This window comes from Sceloporus undulatus, chromosome 1 (assembly GCF_019175285.1).
Source record: "Sceloporus undulatus isolate JIND9_A2432 ecotype Alabama chromosome 1, SceUnd_v1.1, whole genome shotgun sequence".
NCBI lineage: Eukaryota > Metazoa > Chordata > Lepidosauria > Squamata > Phrynosomatidae > Sceloporus > Sceloporus undulatus.
The window spans coordinates 316,919,824-316,936,528 of record NC_056522.1 but is presented as its reverse complement, the minus strand read 5'-3'; the positions used below and the strand labels follow the sequence as shown (position 1 = coordinate 316,936,528).

General features: G+C 39.3%; 2 protein-coding genes across 4 annotated transcripts in view; both read right to left on the bottom strand.

The window, feature by feature from the left end:
* LOC121934283 (presenilin-1-like) overlaps positions 1-1,117 on the bottom strand; it is a 32,004-nt gene extending 30,887 nt beyond the window's left edge. Inside the window, exon 1 of one of the 2 annotated variants that reach the window (XM_042474629.1) lies at positions 894-1,117. In XM_042474629.1, coding sequence (XP_042330563.1) covers positions 894-910 — 17 coding nt within the window. In that variant the 5' untranslated portion in view covers positions 911-1,117. The remainder of the gene's footprint in view (positions 1-893) is intronic. The other variant, XM_042474638.1, reaches the window with a different exon arrangement.
* Positions 1,118-5,816: 4,699 nt separating this feature from the next.
* The window catches only part of RBM25 (RNA binding motif protein 25), a 37,769-nt gene continuing 26,880 nt past the window's right edge, over positions 5,817-16,705 (bottom strand). For both annotated transcript variants that reach the window (XM_042450939.1, XM_042450949.1), the window contains 9 exons: positions 16,087-16,297; positions 15,529-15,618; positions 13,237-13,310; positions 11,835-11,985; positions 9,991-10,315; positions 9,209-9,483; positions 8,027-8,125; positions 7,367-7,414; positions 5,817-7,217 (listed from right to left, as the gene is read on the bottom strand). In XM_042450939.1, the coding sequence (XP_042306873.1) occupies positions 7,125-7,217; positions 7,367-7,414; positions 8,027-8,125; positions 9,209-9,483; positions 9,991-10,315; positions 11,835-11,985; positions 13,237-13,310; positions 15,529-15,618; positions 16,087-16,297 (1,366 nt within the window). In that variant the 3' untranslated portion in view covers positions 5,817-7,124. The remainder of the gene's footprint in view (positions 7,218-7,366; positions 7,415-8,026; positions 8,126-9,208; positions 9,484-9,990; positions 10,316-11,834; positions 11,986-13,236; positions 13,311-15,528; positions 15,619-16,086; positions 16,298-16,705) is intronic.

Below are 16,705 nucleotides of genomic sequence, written 5' to 3'. Positions count from 1 at the left end.
GCGCAGGCGCATTCTGGAAAGGGGAGGCCATTGCGCCAGAAAAATTAAGAGCGTGTGTGTGTATATATATATATATTACTATTATCTCATATATATATACTGTATATGAATGCATATATATTATTACAGTATTACTGTGGTGTGTGTGTATATATATATATATATATATATTACCACTGTATTACTATTATTGTGGAGTTGGCTTTCCTGGCCAGCATCCATAGTTCTAGAAGAGTTTCTTCCATGCTCTAGAAGAAACTACTCGAACACAGCCACGTAGCCCAAAAACCCCACAAAAGTATGGTTATTATTATTACTATTGTTATTAGAGTACTTCTACTCTGCCCTTCAGCCCTAAAGGCTATCAGAGCCGCTTACAATTATTATTTTTAATTAGACTGTGTACTGTATATCTATATCTATACAGACACACCACAGTAATGCCCTCTGTGGCCCTCGTGAGAGCCTTCTTGGAAGAGTCATGGGGAGAAGCATCTCCCGAATCCAAAGGCCTCTTCCTTGAGGATTTGGAGCTCAAGTCCTTCAGGGAGCTCGCATCCTTCGCCTGGGCCAAAACACTCTCTTTGGAGCCCAAGTCCATGTGCCTCAATTTGCCCTTCTTTGAGGACTTATATTTGGACTTATCGGGTGCTCCTTCGGACCCAGCGTTCTTTTTTGAAACAATGGCACTTGGCTCAGCGGTGGAGCTCTGGGCCACAGCGGCCAACACCGCAGGTACTGACTCCGAAACTGCTGGTGCAGACAGAGCGGGAGGCTGACGGAGGCAAGAGAGCCTGTTGGTACAGGGCAGCCTTTAGGTGGCAATCCCTGTTTTTCCTCACCTGCAGAGTCAGACTTGCAAAGAGCGCAGGGCTTCAGGTTATGAGCCTTACCCAGGCAGAAAAGACATGAAGAGTGTGGGTCCTGGCTGGGAATCTTGCACCCACAGATGTCGCACTTCTTAAACAGGGCTGGAGACATAGTAGCCGAATCGTCATTCAAACACCCCAAGAATGGTCAACAACACACAAGGAGATCAGATCAAGAATGGTCAAACAGTCCGAGGTCAAGAATTTCCAGTGAGACAAGCAGAAGTGATAGAAGCGAAGTTCCTAAAGCAGCTAACGCTGCGGAAAGAAGGAACTGGGGAAAGAGCAGGAACGCAGGGGACTTATAAGGGATGGGCGGAGCTATTGCCAAAAAGCTGCAAAGTTAACTTTGCCCAGTGATTTTAGAAGTTTTCCAAGCAGCACTGCGTAGGCGCAGTACAACCCCATTTGTATGTATTTGCAGAGACCATGAAGAAATATAGATATACCACAATATATGCATGTATGTATACACACATACATACACATACTGTGGTTACATATATACACTTTGTCCCTACCACAGTATTGCTGTGGTATTACCACTGTGTGTGCGTGTGTATAGATAGATACATACTACCACAGTATGTACCGTATTTTCTGGCGTATAAGATGACTGGGCGTATTAGAAGACCTCCAACTTTTCCAGTTAAAATATAGAGTTTGGGATATACTTGGCGTATAAGACTACCCCTCTTCCAATGCATACCAAATAAAAATTAAAAAAACATCAATATGGTAATTTTAATTCAAATGCTTATGACATGCAGGTACTTAGCAGGAAAACTTGTTGTATACAAAGCCTGCTGGGATTGGTCAGCTCTCCTTGCCTGCCCAGCCCTCCCTGTCTCCAAGATTTTCTTCTACTGTACTTGTACAGCGCTGTCTTTGCGCTTTCATATGGTCACCACATACAGAGGGGATGCAGCCGCTGTTTTTGAGCTCCCCCACTATATGCAGCAACTGCAGATTCTCCAGTCCGGCTCAGAAGTTTCAGCACCCACCCTAAAAGATGAAACCCGGCCTATAAGACGACCCCCGACTTTTGAGAAGATTTTCCTGGGTTAAAAAGTAGTCTTATACGCCAGAAAATACAGTATATATGTATGTATGTTTGTGTATATATTATATTTACCCCTCTCTCTTCCATGCCAACATTATCTGAAGATGCCAGCCACAGTAGCTGGCGAAACGTCAGCAATAAACTCTTCTACAACATGGCCACATAGCTCAAAAAACCCACCAAAAAAACTATAATTATCTCAATGTCTGAGGGGAGGAAACCATGGCCAACTTGGCCAAAGTGCCGACTCATGGGTTTCTTTTAATGTAGGACCTATGGCTGATACCGATTTAACTTTCATGGTCCCAGTGTTATGGAATTCTGGGGTTTGTAGTTATGTGAGACATTTGGCCTTCGCTGTCAGAGCACCACGGCACCACAAGACTACAAATCCCAGGATTCCATAGCACTGAACCATGGCAATTAAAGTAATGTAACTTTCTCTTTTTTAAGTACAGTGGTACCCCGGGATACGAATTGATCGCGTTACGAAATTTCCGGGATACGAAAAAGTTAGATTGGAAAAAACTGTTCCGGGTTACGATATTTTTTTCGGGTTACGAATTTTTTTTTGGCGCGAAATTCAAATGCGAAGCGCGGCTAGCGGCTTTCCAGCCGCTAGCCGCGCTTCGGAAAAGCCTTTTCGGGTTGCGAAATGTATCGGGTTACGAACGCCGCGGCGGAACGAATTAATTTCGTAACCCGAGGTACCACTGTATATAGTAACAGGTGCCACAATGGACACAATCCAGCCATAATTCTGTGGTCGCAAGTTCTAGCTCAATGAGAGAATTCAGTACTGTACATGCTTAGATTTTTCATGCTGGTCAGTAGGGTGTTAAAGCCATTAACTTGCCCATCCCTCCATATTTGCAGCTTTGATTACTCATGGATTTGATTAATATGTTTTCTCTAGGAATATTTAGGTCCTCCAGTGCAACTCTTTAGTCAACTTTAACTAAAAGGTGCAACCAAAAGACCTAGTGATTCCTAGAGAGAATACTCTATTAGGCATTTGTAGCTCTTCCGGTGCAGTTCTATTGTCAGTGTCTGTCGACGTTGACCAGAGTTTTACTGGAGGACCTTGAGATTCCTAGAGGTGTCCTCTCCAGTAAAAACAGGTTTTTGTTATTTGCAGTTTTTCCATATTCACGGGGGTCTTGTGCCCATAATAACCCTAGCAAATATGGAGGGACTAGTGTATTATGCTTGAGAGAGAGTCTGGCAGAGTGATCTGAATATTGGACTAGGGTCCAAAGCACAGTGCAGACTACTTTAACTGCCCTGGCTCAGTGCTACTAGCAGTGGTAACCAAACTTTGCTCTTTTTTGCACTTCAGCTCCCAGAATCCCAGACTATTGGTCAACATGGCTGAGGCTTCTGATGTCCAAAATTTCTTAAAGGGCACAGTTTGGGGACCACTGTGCTTGAGAACCCTGGGAACAGAGCTCTGACAGAGAAGGCTAAATGTCTTACAAAAACTAGTTCCCAGAATTCCCTAGCATTGAGCCGGGGAAGTCACACTTTCTCAACCTTAAAGAAATGTTAATGGAATACCTTTTCTGAATCTTACTAAGAAAACTCTATGACAGGGTTGCCATCAATCAGAACTATCTTGAAAGTAATCTAACTACAATTAAGAGGTTGGGTGGACATCAGGAGTACTTTACTTGTATATTCCACTCCCTGCTTTTCCTTCACCAGCAGGTAAAGATGATTTCATTCCAGCAGGCGTTCAATATGTCACAGAGGCTTTTATATGGGGTAGTACTCTAGTTATGTTTATTAATTTTGGTATGTTTCATATAATTTTATACTGTGGCACCTTTGAGACTAACTGAAAAAAGTTGACAGCATGAGCTTTTGTAGGCTTCAGCCTACTTCCTCAGATGCATTTAGTGGAGTGGAAACCACGGACAGCCATATATGTCTGTCCCTGGCTTCCATTCCACCAAAAGCATCTGAGGAAGTAGACTGAAGTCTACGAAAGCTTATGCTGCCAACTTCTTTCAGTTAGTCTCAAAGGTGCTACAAGGTCTCTCTACATACTGATTCTACAGACCAACAAAGCTATATCTTTGAAGAGCCCTCCCTCCATGCCATCCAGCATCATCTGGCCTGGGAGGGAGTGAAAAGTCAGGCCCAACTCCAACAGGGCTATCCAGAGCAAGAAGATGGGCCCTCCCTCCAGTTCATCTGCCATGGTCCAGGCCTCAGAGGGAGAGAACCACCACTGGACTTGATCCCCTTCCCCACCACCATTTCCTCCTCCTTTTGTGTCACGTCTTTCTAGATTGTAAGCCTGAGGGCAGGGAAGCGTCTGAATAACTATCTGTACGCCTCTGAGAGCCTTTAGGGCTGAGGAGCGGGGTATAAATACAATAAATAAATAGGTGTCAAACTGGATTATTTCTGCACTGCAGATGGAGCCTTAGACAATGATTTGCTTACTTGTTTGTGGCAGGAAGACTAATAGGTTGGTGACGGTTGAGAGCAAAACTGAATTGCTTTCAGTAAGTTTGTTCTTGTGTGAATTATAAAATTATATAGTAAAATTATTTAGGAGCAAGGCAGTGGTGAGAAGAAATGGGATTAGAGTTTTTTGGATCTTGGATGAAAATCCTCAAAGCATATGGTTAACACTTCAACATTATATTCATGACAAGCATGTGTTAATTATGCATTTTATTTGCAGGATGCTTGTCCTCACCTCCAAGCAAAATAAAGAGTAGAAAGTGGCCTTATCCCCAAACAGCTCACTAGTTCACTGCACACAGCTTGACTTCTAAGTTGCAGCGAATATTCAGGTGTTAAAGAGAAGGAAAACTTTCCCAACCCTACTTAAGAAATGGAAGAATTCAGATCTGGGACATTTGCATTTAAAGCAAAGCATGTGCCATTGCTAGAGAGGGCTCCCAAACCTTTAATGGTTGTATAATAGATGGAATTTTAGCAGATGTTGTTGCTGGGTTGTGTGACAAGCAATACCTGCTGGAATTACTTCTGCACAACCATTAAAGGTACAGGAGCCATCTCCAGTCTTCACTATGGCAACCTGAAGTGTATTCCAGGCATTTCCATGGCCCTTAGGGGATATAAAGCCCACTCACTAGAAGCCAAAATAACCAAACTAAGGCAATCACACTTTGAAGAGGACCCAGCATAGTGCAGTGGTTTGAGCACTGGGCTATGACCTTGGAGAACAGGGTTCAAAACTGCTCAGCCATCGAAACTTACTGGTGACCTTGAGCAAGTGAACTCTGTTAGCTTCAGAGGAAGGCAAAAACAATCCCCCTCTGAACAATTCTTGCCAAGAAAATCCTTTGATAGGGTCACCATAGGTTTGCTGTAAGTTGGAAACAAGGCACACAACAACAAAATCACGCTTTGGACATGGTGTCAGATAGCATTACTCTTTGGAAAAGACTATGTTCAGTAAATGTTCAGTAAGGTGGAAGGCAGTTGGGGAACAAGAAAGGAAGGAAAACAGCACTACAGGTGGATTTGATAAAGGAGGCCAGGGCTCTCTGCTTTCAAGACTTGAGTAAAAATCTGGGCTTCTTGGATGACTCTCATTCATATAATCTTAAGACACACAAATGTATTAATACATTGCAACCTAGCTTTTCATCACTACCAACATTCCCATTACACATTACCTTGCGACTGGACTACTGCATGCCTTAAATTTTTAAAATTAAAACCACTAACCTGCTGCAATTAATGGGATGAAATTCATCAAAACAGTCAGAATTCAACTTATTTGGCCAGTGTACTTCATCCATACTGATACACTACAATTTCACATCAACAAGTCACCTATATACGTTATTTCATGGAATGAAACAGAAGTGACAACAGAACCTTGAGACATACGTACAAAGTCAAGATCAAATATATACACTTTTAATATCTGAAATATTTACACAGTGGAACCTTTATATGATCCCATTTGTTAAGAAGTTGGTTTTATTTCTCAGGAACTGTCCTATAATGCAAGAATTCAATAACATTAGGTCACATATCCCTTCTATATAAGTCAGCCTGTATTTCTTCAGAGAAAGGGAGGTATCGGGATATCTTATTTTTTTAAATGGAGACAATTGTTGTTTCCTGGAAAGTGTTCATCTTGCAGTCAAGAATGTCCATAGTACAGAATATCTTTTCACTTATGTGTGAGATTTTTTAAAATGCATTTTACAGTACATAGTTATTTATACCACACATCAGCTTATGTATAAAACCCATACAGAGTGAAAGGCAAGAAATCGTGCCTGCTAGCAATCTGACTTACAGTTTACAGTACAAAAAAGAATGAAAGAAAAGACTAAAGTCACAGCTGACCCAATGTCTTACATTTAAAAAATTCTGCATTGTTTGAAAACATATGATTTGACATTGTAAACTGTTGTGCTCAGTTACATCTTCAAACCTCTTCTTTTCATAAATGTCCCAAGCTTTTTTTAAAAAAAAATTAATATTTGGGATATGTCAGATTAGTAGGATTAAATTCAAATGTGTGCACTTGTAATCCTTGATTTTTAAAGAAGTGTGAATTTGTGCCACCAGTTTAACTCAACACAAGGCTGCATATAATAGGATGAAAACAATAGCTTTGTAAGGATGTTTGAGATGATACATGCCCAACAATATTTCTGCAGGTTCGTCCAGAAATTTTATGGAATCCAACGAGGGAATAGGCCCACATCCATGCAGATAAAAACTGAGTGTCAGCAAAATAACTCCCATTCATCTTTTGAATTTTAAAGTTTATTCTTATCTTTAAAAATGGAGAGCAAAGAAAGAGGGATGCATTTACATAAAAATGACTATTTTTGTATGTAGTAAGTGCAGATGTTTTCTAACATGGGTCTTTTTAATATTTACAGGATCAGTTTAGAAGATGAATTTTGGAGACTGTATACAGCAGCTGCAATTTATAAACCATTCCTGTAACTGTACCTGGTAAATGAAAAACCACCAATGCAGGATTCAAATAATTACAACCAAGGAAGCTTAGAAGTGGAACAAGGGGAACCTCAGTGTAACAGAGGATGAAAAAAAAATTCACATTTTCTACATTTAAAAAATACAGGTCTCACAAATGCCTCTGAAGACAGAGAAACTTCAAAGTTCTTCAGTGATGTGAAACAAAAAAATTGAAATGGAGCCCTAAAAACAAAAATGATTCATTATTTCACCAGGCCAATTTTTTTCGCTTCTGTTTCATATATCAATAATCTCCACATTTTCACTATAAAAACCTCTGCTTCTTCATCTAGCACCTGCAGGAAAAAGAAAAGTACATTAACAGCTGGAGAAGTATTTATCTATTTGTTTGTTAGAAATTGGTGGAAGCATTGCTTTTGTTTTCCAGACCGAAAATTCTGAATTTGCACTAGATGGAAATCCTGGATGCTTTTTCTTTACTTACCATAGCAACATCATCCAGGATGCTTTGTGGTGAGCTGTGAGCCATAACCTGTAAAAAAGAGATGTACAGAATCTCAGAACAGAGCACTTGAAGGATTATGAACATTGATTCACATACGATTTAGAGAAGTCACCCAAATAAACATTAAACTTGAAAGCAAATTCTAACAAAATTAGAAAAGCTAATGCTTTTTCTAGGATTTTTCCACCAATAAAGCAGTTACTTACACTAAATAAATAAACAAGTAATTTACACTACATGACTTGGAGGGTAGATTTACAGTACATTTCTGTTCCAGGTCTTCTGTTTCTCCACAGGCATTCCCAAGTTATTTTTAAATGGTTGAATTACACTGGGGAGATGAGGTAAGCAGCTGCCACTTGTGCCCCAGAATATCACTTTAAACAAAGTCTTCACATTATTTACTGTCATACTTGGAGTAGATCATTTCCAAAATAGATAATCAATATGAGATGCATGTCCAACACCAACTTTTACAACCTGGGTCCTCTTTCAGAAACCTAGATGCTAAGCATTCATGGATGGAAGCCAAAGCAACCAATAAGCGCTGTGAATAGTTTATCATGTATAAGTATTGAGAAAATGACCTTCCACCCAAAGGACACGTCACCAAAAATGTATTTATATAAACAAGTAAACCTTTGAACAAACAAAGTCGACTAGTGTTGCTTCTTCTTCACCAATATATTCTATTATTTTCTTGTTGATCCAAGGTCTAATTCGACGTTCCATTAATGTCTAGAACAGAAAGCAGTATCATTTTAGGTAATCATATATTTTTGTACTTGCAAAATACATTATTTTAATTTCAAGTGTCAACATCATTCAAAATTAAAACTACAATGTTCAAAGGGTTTAAATAGGAAAATAAATGGAGATTACTTCATGATATACCTGGTCCAGCATATAGTTCATAAGCTAATTTGTTTATGAGCTATAGTGTTTTACTATAAGATAAAAGTTTCAGGTTGCAACCATATATACAGTTATATGGAAGAATATTCCACTTAAATCAGTAACATTTAGTTCCAAGCTAACACATAACTACGCAGTAACATTACCTTTCCTCTAGCCATGAACAACAGCTTGTTCATTAAACTATAGCTTATCTCACAGGGCTAATTATCATAATTTCAATTTCAATCCTTCAATTTCTTTCAAAAAAAGAAACCTATACTGAGTTTGTTGTAGTACACAAAGCAATTAAAATAGGTATGTTATAGCAAAGGGTTAAGCAACTAAAAGTTGAGTTAATTCTTAGCCTTCCTCCATATGTAAAAGCCAGGATTCGAAGGATAATGCAGAAACCTATGAATGTCAACACATCTGTCATGGGTGGGAATTATGCAGTCTTCCAGATGCATTTGGTCACAACTCCTAGTAGCCCTAATCACTATAGCCAATGGTGAGGAATGCTAGGAATTGCAGTCAAACATTGGGAGGGGTTGCATGCTTCCCACTCTTATATAGTTATAGTTAAATTTCCACCTAACACAACAGAGTGCTCAATAAGGAAATAAAGGAGTTTTTAAACTGAACAAGAACAAAACCTCCTGGTCTGCTGTCGAATGATATAGGATGCAATCAATGGCTTTGATTCTTTTCACTAGTGGCAGAGCCCTGTGAGCAGATATTCATTCTGGTGGACGGGTAGGGGAAGGTGGTGTTTCTAATCACTCTTCTGTTATGCAGTACCCTGCACATTGTTGAAATTCTATATGGAGGGAGTCGGGGTAATTTTTAAGACTCTGAGGTCTGACAACATGCTGTAGTAAGTGTTGTGTAGATCGTACTCAAGATTTTAAAGAAGTTTACACTCACTGAATCCACAATAGACCAGTCAAGAGGATAAGCAAACAGCTCTGGTTTGGCAGTAGGGATTTTCTCAATTAGACTCTTAATGTGTTTCCGCTTCTCTTCGGTGTTGACGCTGCCTTTGGAAGAGCCTTTGTCTTCATCACCATAATCCAGAGGTACCAGTTTCCTTTTCCGTGGCATGTCATCACTGTCTTCATCTTCAAATTTATTGAAGACACTGTCTACAGTGAGTTTCTTTCTTTTCACAGCATTGGGCTGGTTAGGACTATTGCATGCACCTACATAAAAAAGGAAAAAACAAACACTCTATTGAAATGTCAGGATTAAATCCTAAATCCAACTGTTAGTCTCAACTGAAATAAATTGCTCAATCAGAAGAACTGCCTCACTCAGTTTCACTGTTCCCTTTGGGAATAACAATCATATCTGATACCTGTATTCAGAAGGTCTGAAGTAAAGAGTTCATCTCCAAGGAAGTATTCAAACTGTAGAAATAATGTAGTTTGATACCACTTTAACTGTCATGGCTCAATTCTAAAATTCTGGGATTTTTAGTTTTGTGAGGCATCAGCATGCTTTCGCAAGAGGCTAAAGAGCTTGTAAAACTACAAATCCCAGAATTTCATAGCACAGAGCTACAGCACTTAAAGTGGTGTCAAACTGCATTATTTGTACACTGTAGATGCACCCCAGTTAATAGTGATAAAATTTAGGAGCAGAGTTCTATCTATCCACTTTCAAACTACCCTTAAAAAGGAAAGTGAAACAAGAAAAAAAAAACTTGCCAAGTTTAAGGCTTAGTCCTATTTTAGGCCTATATTCCTCTGGTTGTTGCTGATCAGGAGAATTTTCATGTGGGATGATGATGCCACAAGGAGATTCATCTCCTGGAGTGTTGGGAGTTGCATTGCCACTTGCAGATGAAACGGATGGAGCAGAACTAATGGGTCGTAGTGTTGGTTTAAGGCAGGGCTTTTGTTCTGGCTCTTCCTCCTCCTCTTCAGGTTCTTCCCTCTTCTCTTCTTTTTCTTGCTTTTCTTCTTCCTCTTCCTCAGATTCTGGCTCCTGTTTGGTTTGTGGCTGCCGGCGTCTTTCAGCCTCTTGTTCCATCTTAAAGTAAGAGAAATTGGTTTAAAGAGGAAAAGTGAATAAAAATAAGTAGGTAACACTACGATGGTAAGTAGAGAGGTCTTGTAGTACCCTTTGAGACTAATTCATAGAAAGAAGTTGGCCACATGAGCTTTCGTAGACTTCAGTCTACTTCCAAGCATCTGAGGAAGTAGACTGAAGTCTACGACAGTTTATGTTGCCAACTTCTTTCTTTCAATCAGTCTCAAAGGTGCCACAAGAGATCTCCACATACTGATTTTACAGACTAACACAGCTATATCTTTGAATTCTACCAGTATCATGTTAAGTCCTTATGTGCTATCTTTCTAAATTACACTTATTAGGAGTGGCGCAGTGGTTAAATGCCTGTACTGCAGCCATTTACTCGAAACCACAAGGTTGCGAGTTCAAGACCAGCAAAAGGGCCCAAGCTCAACTCAGGCTTGCATCCTTCCGAGGTCGCTAAAATGAGTACCCAGACTGTTGGGGGCAAATTAGCTTACTTGCTAATTAGCTTACTTGCTGTTCACCGCTATGATCTTTGGAATAGCGGTATATAAATAAAACAAAATTATTATTATTATTATTATTATTATTATTATTATTATTATTATAAAACAACTCTGGCTATTCTCTTAAAAACAGAAAATCTAATCCCTTCCTTTGAAAAAAACAAAACCAAGTAATTTGGATTTGTAAGAAATACGGTAGTCCAAATTAACAATATTAGTACAGTGGGCCCTTGCCTTACACGGGGGATCCGTTCCGAACCTCCCCCCGTGTAAGGCTAATTTCGTGTATGCTTGAGCCCCATTCATTTGAATGGGGCTCGTGCGCGCGCCCCATTTTTTGAATGGGATGTGCTGCCCCTTGTGCCCTGCATGTTCCCCGCGGCTTGATTGTGTACCCTCAAGTCCACATAAAGCATGCCCGCATATAAAGCGGGCACACTGTACTAATAAGAGAGTTTTAAAACAGAACAGTATTTATTTATTTAAATATTTCTAGCCCACCCTATATCTAAAGATGTAATAATAATGATGATGATGATGTTCAGGCAGTTTGCAATAAGATCAATATAAAACAATAATTAAAAATAATGTTGAAATACTAAAGATACAGTATTTGCATTTATTACTTCAAAACCAGACTATTTAAAACCAGTTAAAACAATCTACAATAACGTCAAACATGGGTTGTACACAAACTGGAGAAAATCAACCAGGCTCAAATGCTTTAACAAAAACCCATGTTTTGACTTTATACCAAAATGACACCAGCATTTGTGTCAGTTGGGCTTCCACAACTGTGGGGCCACCTCAGTGAAGGCTCTCTCCCCTGTCTTCCAAATAGATATTATCTTGAATTCAGACCAGAAGTAACCAGTGTTTTCCAGCAACCTGTTTACCTGGAAATCGTGTCACAAGTGTCTAGCTCATCAATACTTGAATTATTTGACAGAGTCTACATCACAACAATGCCAGTTTCACATTTCTTTGCCAAAATAGTTTTTCCTTACTCTTTGTAATTCAGCATCAGGATCTGGGTGTCCTTCTGCAAGAAGACGTTGCCTGATTTCTTCCAGTTCTTCCTTTTCTCTTTTTCTATCCCGTTCATCTGCTTCCATTTCCTTCTCCCTGTCTCGCAATCTCTTCTGCAAAGCACTTCCTCTGTAACAGGCATCTAATTTTTAGTTTATAAGTTCTTGCAACACAAAGCTTTGCTTCCTTATGAATGTCAAAAGATAAGCATTGCATAATCATTGTATTCAGAATTTAGTCTACAAAGTTTCAGGTTTCACTCTCTAAAGCGAAAGAAAAGACTTATTTTTGTATTAAGCAGATAGTTACTGGGGAGAGGGTCTTTTCAGTAGTCATGCCCTGGCTTTGGTGTGCTCTCTTCAAAGAGATATGTGTGTTCTTCACTTTGCTATCTCTCTTGAGACAAAAAATATGTAAACTGCGGTTATTATTAAATATTTTACAGCACGTTTAGTAAAACACTGAAAGCTGTCCTAACAATGCATTTGAAGAGTGGGTAAAATCTAAATAAAAACAGACATTTTCAAAAGTTACCCAAATTAGCACATCATTTATTGGCACTAGAGTCCCTTCAAATCACATGTAATTTCAAGAATCTTGGCAGAAAAGCAACAAAAGACATAAAAACTACTACAAACCCCTCAGTCTGGTGGCATGACTGGTGTAGTGTTGCTAATGGTCCACAATGCATTTGTTTGAGATGAGCTGAACCCTGTATTAAGAACAGGCCAAATCTGCTTAAATCATATTGGTTTTGTCATAGCTCCCACATCTCTTCTCCAGATCACAAGAATGTAAGAGCTGTGCTGAATCAGTTTCTCATTCTGCTTATGTAGTGACCATTCTGGTGGCTATGGGAAACCTAAATGACTACCACTGGGGCCTCATGTTCCTACTGCCCAGGAACTGATACAGAGAAGCATAATGCTTCTGATACTGGAAATAGTATAGTCCTACCCTCTATGAATTCCTACTCTAATGCCCTTTTAAAGGTAAAGGTAACCCATTGACACGGTTAGCAAGTTGTTTCCAGTGCTCATTACTAAGCCAAAGAGACAGTGTTGTTCAAGACTACTCTGTGATCATGTGGCCAGCATGATTGCACAGAATGCTGCTTACCTTCCCACAGGAGTGGTACCTATTTATCTACTTGCATTTGCATGCTTTCGAACTGCTAGGTTGGCAGAAGCTGGGACTAGTGATGGGAGCTCACCCCATCATGTGGCACTCGGGCCTCGAACTGCCTTTTTAAAGCTCTTCAAATTGGCATCTGTCACTGCATCTTGTGGCAAGGTTTCCTCCTGATAATAGGTATGCCTTGAGAAATTTAATATCACCAGAAAACACAAACCAATTTGGTACAGTACGTGATAATCATACCTGTAGTATTTGGGATCATCTCTGTCATCATCATAATCTTCTAGAAATTCTTTTAGACGTTTTGCTTCTTTTGCCTATGGAAGTTTAATAAATGTTAACAGTGCCTCAGAAGTCTGCTTATTTCTAATAGAATTTTTGGAGATTATGACCCAGGGATGGAAGCAACTGAAGTTCACCAAAATACACCCTCCTCCCCAATTTGTGGGGAAATTTCACAGGTCTCTGGAATCACTACCTGTAGGTGTCAACAACTGGGCACTTTATATCTTCCACCTGGGCAACACTTGCACCTTACAAAGGCAGACCTGTTTCAAGCAACACTCTTTAAAGTTAGTTTACATGAAGGTCACATAGTTTTACTGCACTTCTTAAAAGCTTATATCCTGGATATTTTTTTTACACTTATATACAGGGTAAGGCAATTTCCAAAGACCCCTTGCTCCTGGAACGTACAGGTGGCCAAAATGTGCCATTCAGTTTCAGTACTGTAGCATGGTGGTGGCTTTGTAGTGCATTTCTGCTTTACATCAAGATGTGTGGGGAACATTCATGCCTTGTTTCAGAACAGATTCACATCCAGAGTCCCTTCTTGCCTTGATTTAAAATAGTGGTTCTAAAATGGTGGGGCAGGACCCCTGAATGTGTATGGTAGAGTCGCTCAAGGAGGAGATGAAACCTGGAGGCCCTAATCCCTCCTCTTTCCTAACTAAGTAGAGAGATCTTGTAGCACCTTTGTGACTAACTAAAATAAAGAAGTTGGCAGCATGAGCTTTTGTAGACTTCAGTCTATTTTCTTTTTTATGTGTAAAATTTACATACATGTTCAGTTGATATTGAATTTACTTTAGTAAAACTTTTAATTTGAATGCTGTTGTTTCCTTATAAAATGTTAAAATATGAATATATATGAATGTGCAAATGAAAATATTCACACTAAATAAACAAAATATTTTTATCCATTTATTGTTGGCACTTGGTATCCACTGGAGTTTGGTTCCAGGACCAAAATCTGTGGATGGTCAACTATCATGAAATACAATGGCATATTAAAATGGTGACTCTTATATAAAATGGCAATATGAAGGGTTGCCTTTTGGAAAATATATATATTATATATATTTGAATATTATCAAGCTGTGGATATGGAGGCAGGGGAGGAGGGACACCAGCATGGAGAGTCTGAAGGGTAAGAAGTTTGAGTACCACTGATTTAAAATATAAATACACCAAAAAATTAGGTTCTTTGCCACTGCCACAGTGCTGCTGAATGTAATAGGAGCAAGCCATATATGGCCCATTTGCCCACTAGTGATGTATGCAGAACAGTTTACATTAAAAATCATGGCTGCTGTATTAGTCCATTGGGGAAAAATAGAAAAGGGAATAGTAACACAGGGAAACCTTTTTAAAAAGTCACAATGGAGTAGTCTTGAGTTTTACAGAGCTCTTCCAGAGATTTCAAGTTAAACCAAGAAAGGGAGGGGGGAATTATGCTGGCAGTATTGGGGATGTTGGAAGCCACATATGCAATAGATTAAGGCTTCATAAAACGATTCAGGTAATTTTGGAGGTAAATTAGAATCTCTTGTGCTCTGTACCAAGACAAAACAATACAAATGCTTTGGAGCCATAAGGAGCCATCGGTTGTTCATACCTGTCTCTACAGCTAATTAGAATCTGCAGGTACTTTGAAAGACAAAACATAATAAAATGCAATTATACTGGCAAAGCTGCAATCTTTAGGATACCAAAACATGGCACAACAGGATTCTGAATTTTCATTTTACTAAGAATACCTCTGAAGAATGTAGAATGGAGCTGTGAAACTACATAGTATTTTATATCCAGGACATATTTTAGTTTTTCTTGGAACAACCTTTGCAGACATTTTTGCAGGGCTGGGGAGTAGGAGTAGAGTAAGAGGTTTTTACAGGAGTAGGAGTAACATTAAGAAAAAGTATCTTACTCCGGAGCAGGACAAGGAGTAACCCAAATTCACCACTACTCCCCAGCCCTGCATTTTTGTGTCTAGATTTGCTCTTATAAGACACCTTGGGAGCCTTTAATAAATAAAAGGTCACACACCTCTCTACATTCAAGCAAAGCTTTAACGTAGAGAAGTGTGTGACCTTTTATTTATTAAACGATAGAAAATAATTTTACAGAATATCATTATTTCCTGACATTGTGCTTTAAGACTAAAATGTAGAAGACAAATTTTGCAATTCTAATACACTTGAGACTCTCTTCAGCCACTTCATGAAAGCAATGGAAAAGTGACAAAACCCTTACCATCTCCCTTCGTCTTTCTTCTTCCCTCTCAGCTTCTTTCTCATATTCTCTAGCTTTCTTTCGTTCTCTGATCTCCCAGTTTTTAAGGCGCTGGAAGAAAGCAATCTGCTTATTACACCATTCACCAAAGAACTAAAAGTAGTCCTTTATTTCAGAATAGCAAATTCATTTATATTACCATTTATAATTACATCAGCTTTATATTATGCTCTGATAAATACTGATTCTGTAGAACTCTATTGTTCAATACTAGCAAATGACTATAATATGAACAACAGTATGTGCAGGAATTAGCCACACAGGAAACAAGCTCCATCCTGAATTGGATCCTAACAACTGTGAACAGTATTATGCTCAAAATTTGCTCAAAAAAGTCAGTACACCTTCCTTGGAACAGCTTCCCCTGAGAGACTAATGATATACTGGGAGGCTGCAGTTCAGTTCTCTGCAGGACGAGGGATCTCTGGTGGAAATCAGATCCTCTGCCCACCCCATACAAATCTCTCTCACTTGCACTAGAATCAAAACCCATAGATCAGGAATTACTTTCCCAGATACCTCTTGATAAGCTGCTTCTTTTTCTCGTAGCTTCCTTTCCAGTTTACGGCGCTCATACGCATCTTCTTCATCTTCTTCTCTATCTCTTTTCTTGTCCTTTTCTCGTTCCCTTTCCCGCTCTCTTTCTCTTTCTCGCTCTCGTTCCCGCTCTCTCTCCCGTTCCCGCTCTCTCTCCCGTTCCCGTTCCCTTTCTCTGTCTCTGCTTTTTTCCCTGTGAACAAACATAATACCAGGTGATTAATGTATGGGGTTTTCAACAACTAACACTGTAGACAACAAGGTAAAGTCCAATTAACCCTGCTAGATAACTCAAGTGTCAATCACGAGATTTACAAAAAATAGTGATTTAGAGGTAATAAGCAAAAACTCATACAGCTGTTGCATTCAAATTAGTCATGCTATTGCTCATGCATAGTTATCAGACAAATGGTCTTTTGAACAATGGTACAGTTCAACAGACAGACAGCATGGTGTAATGATTTTGAAAGTTGGACTACAATTCAAATCCCTGCTTGGTCATGGAAACTCACTCTGTGACTTTGGGTGAGCCACCCACTTTCATCCAAGAAAACCCATGACAGGTTTGCCTTAGGGTCACCATAAGTTGGAAACAACCTGA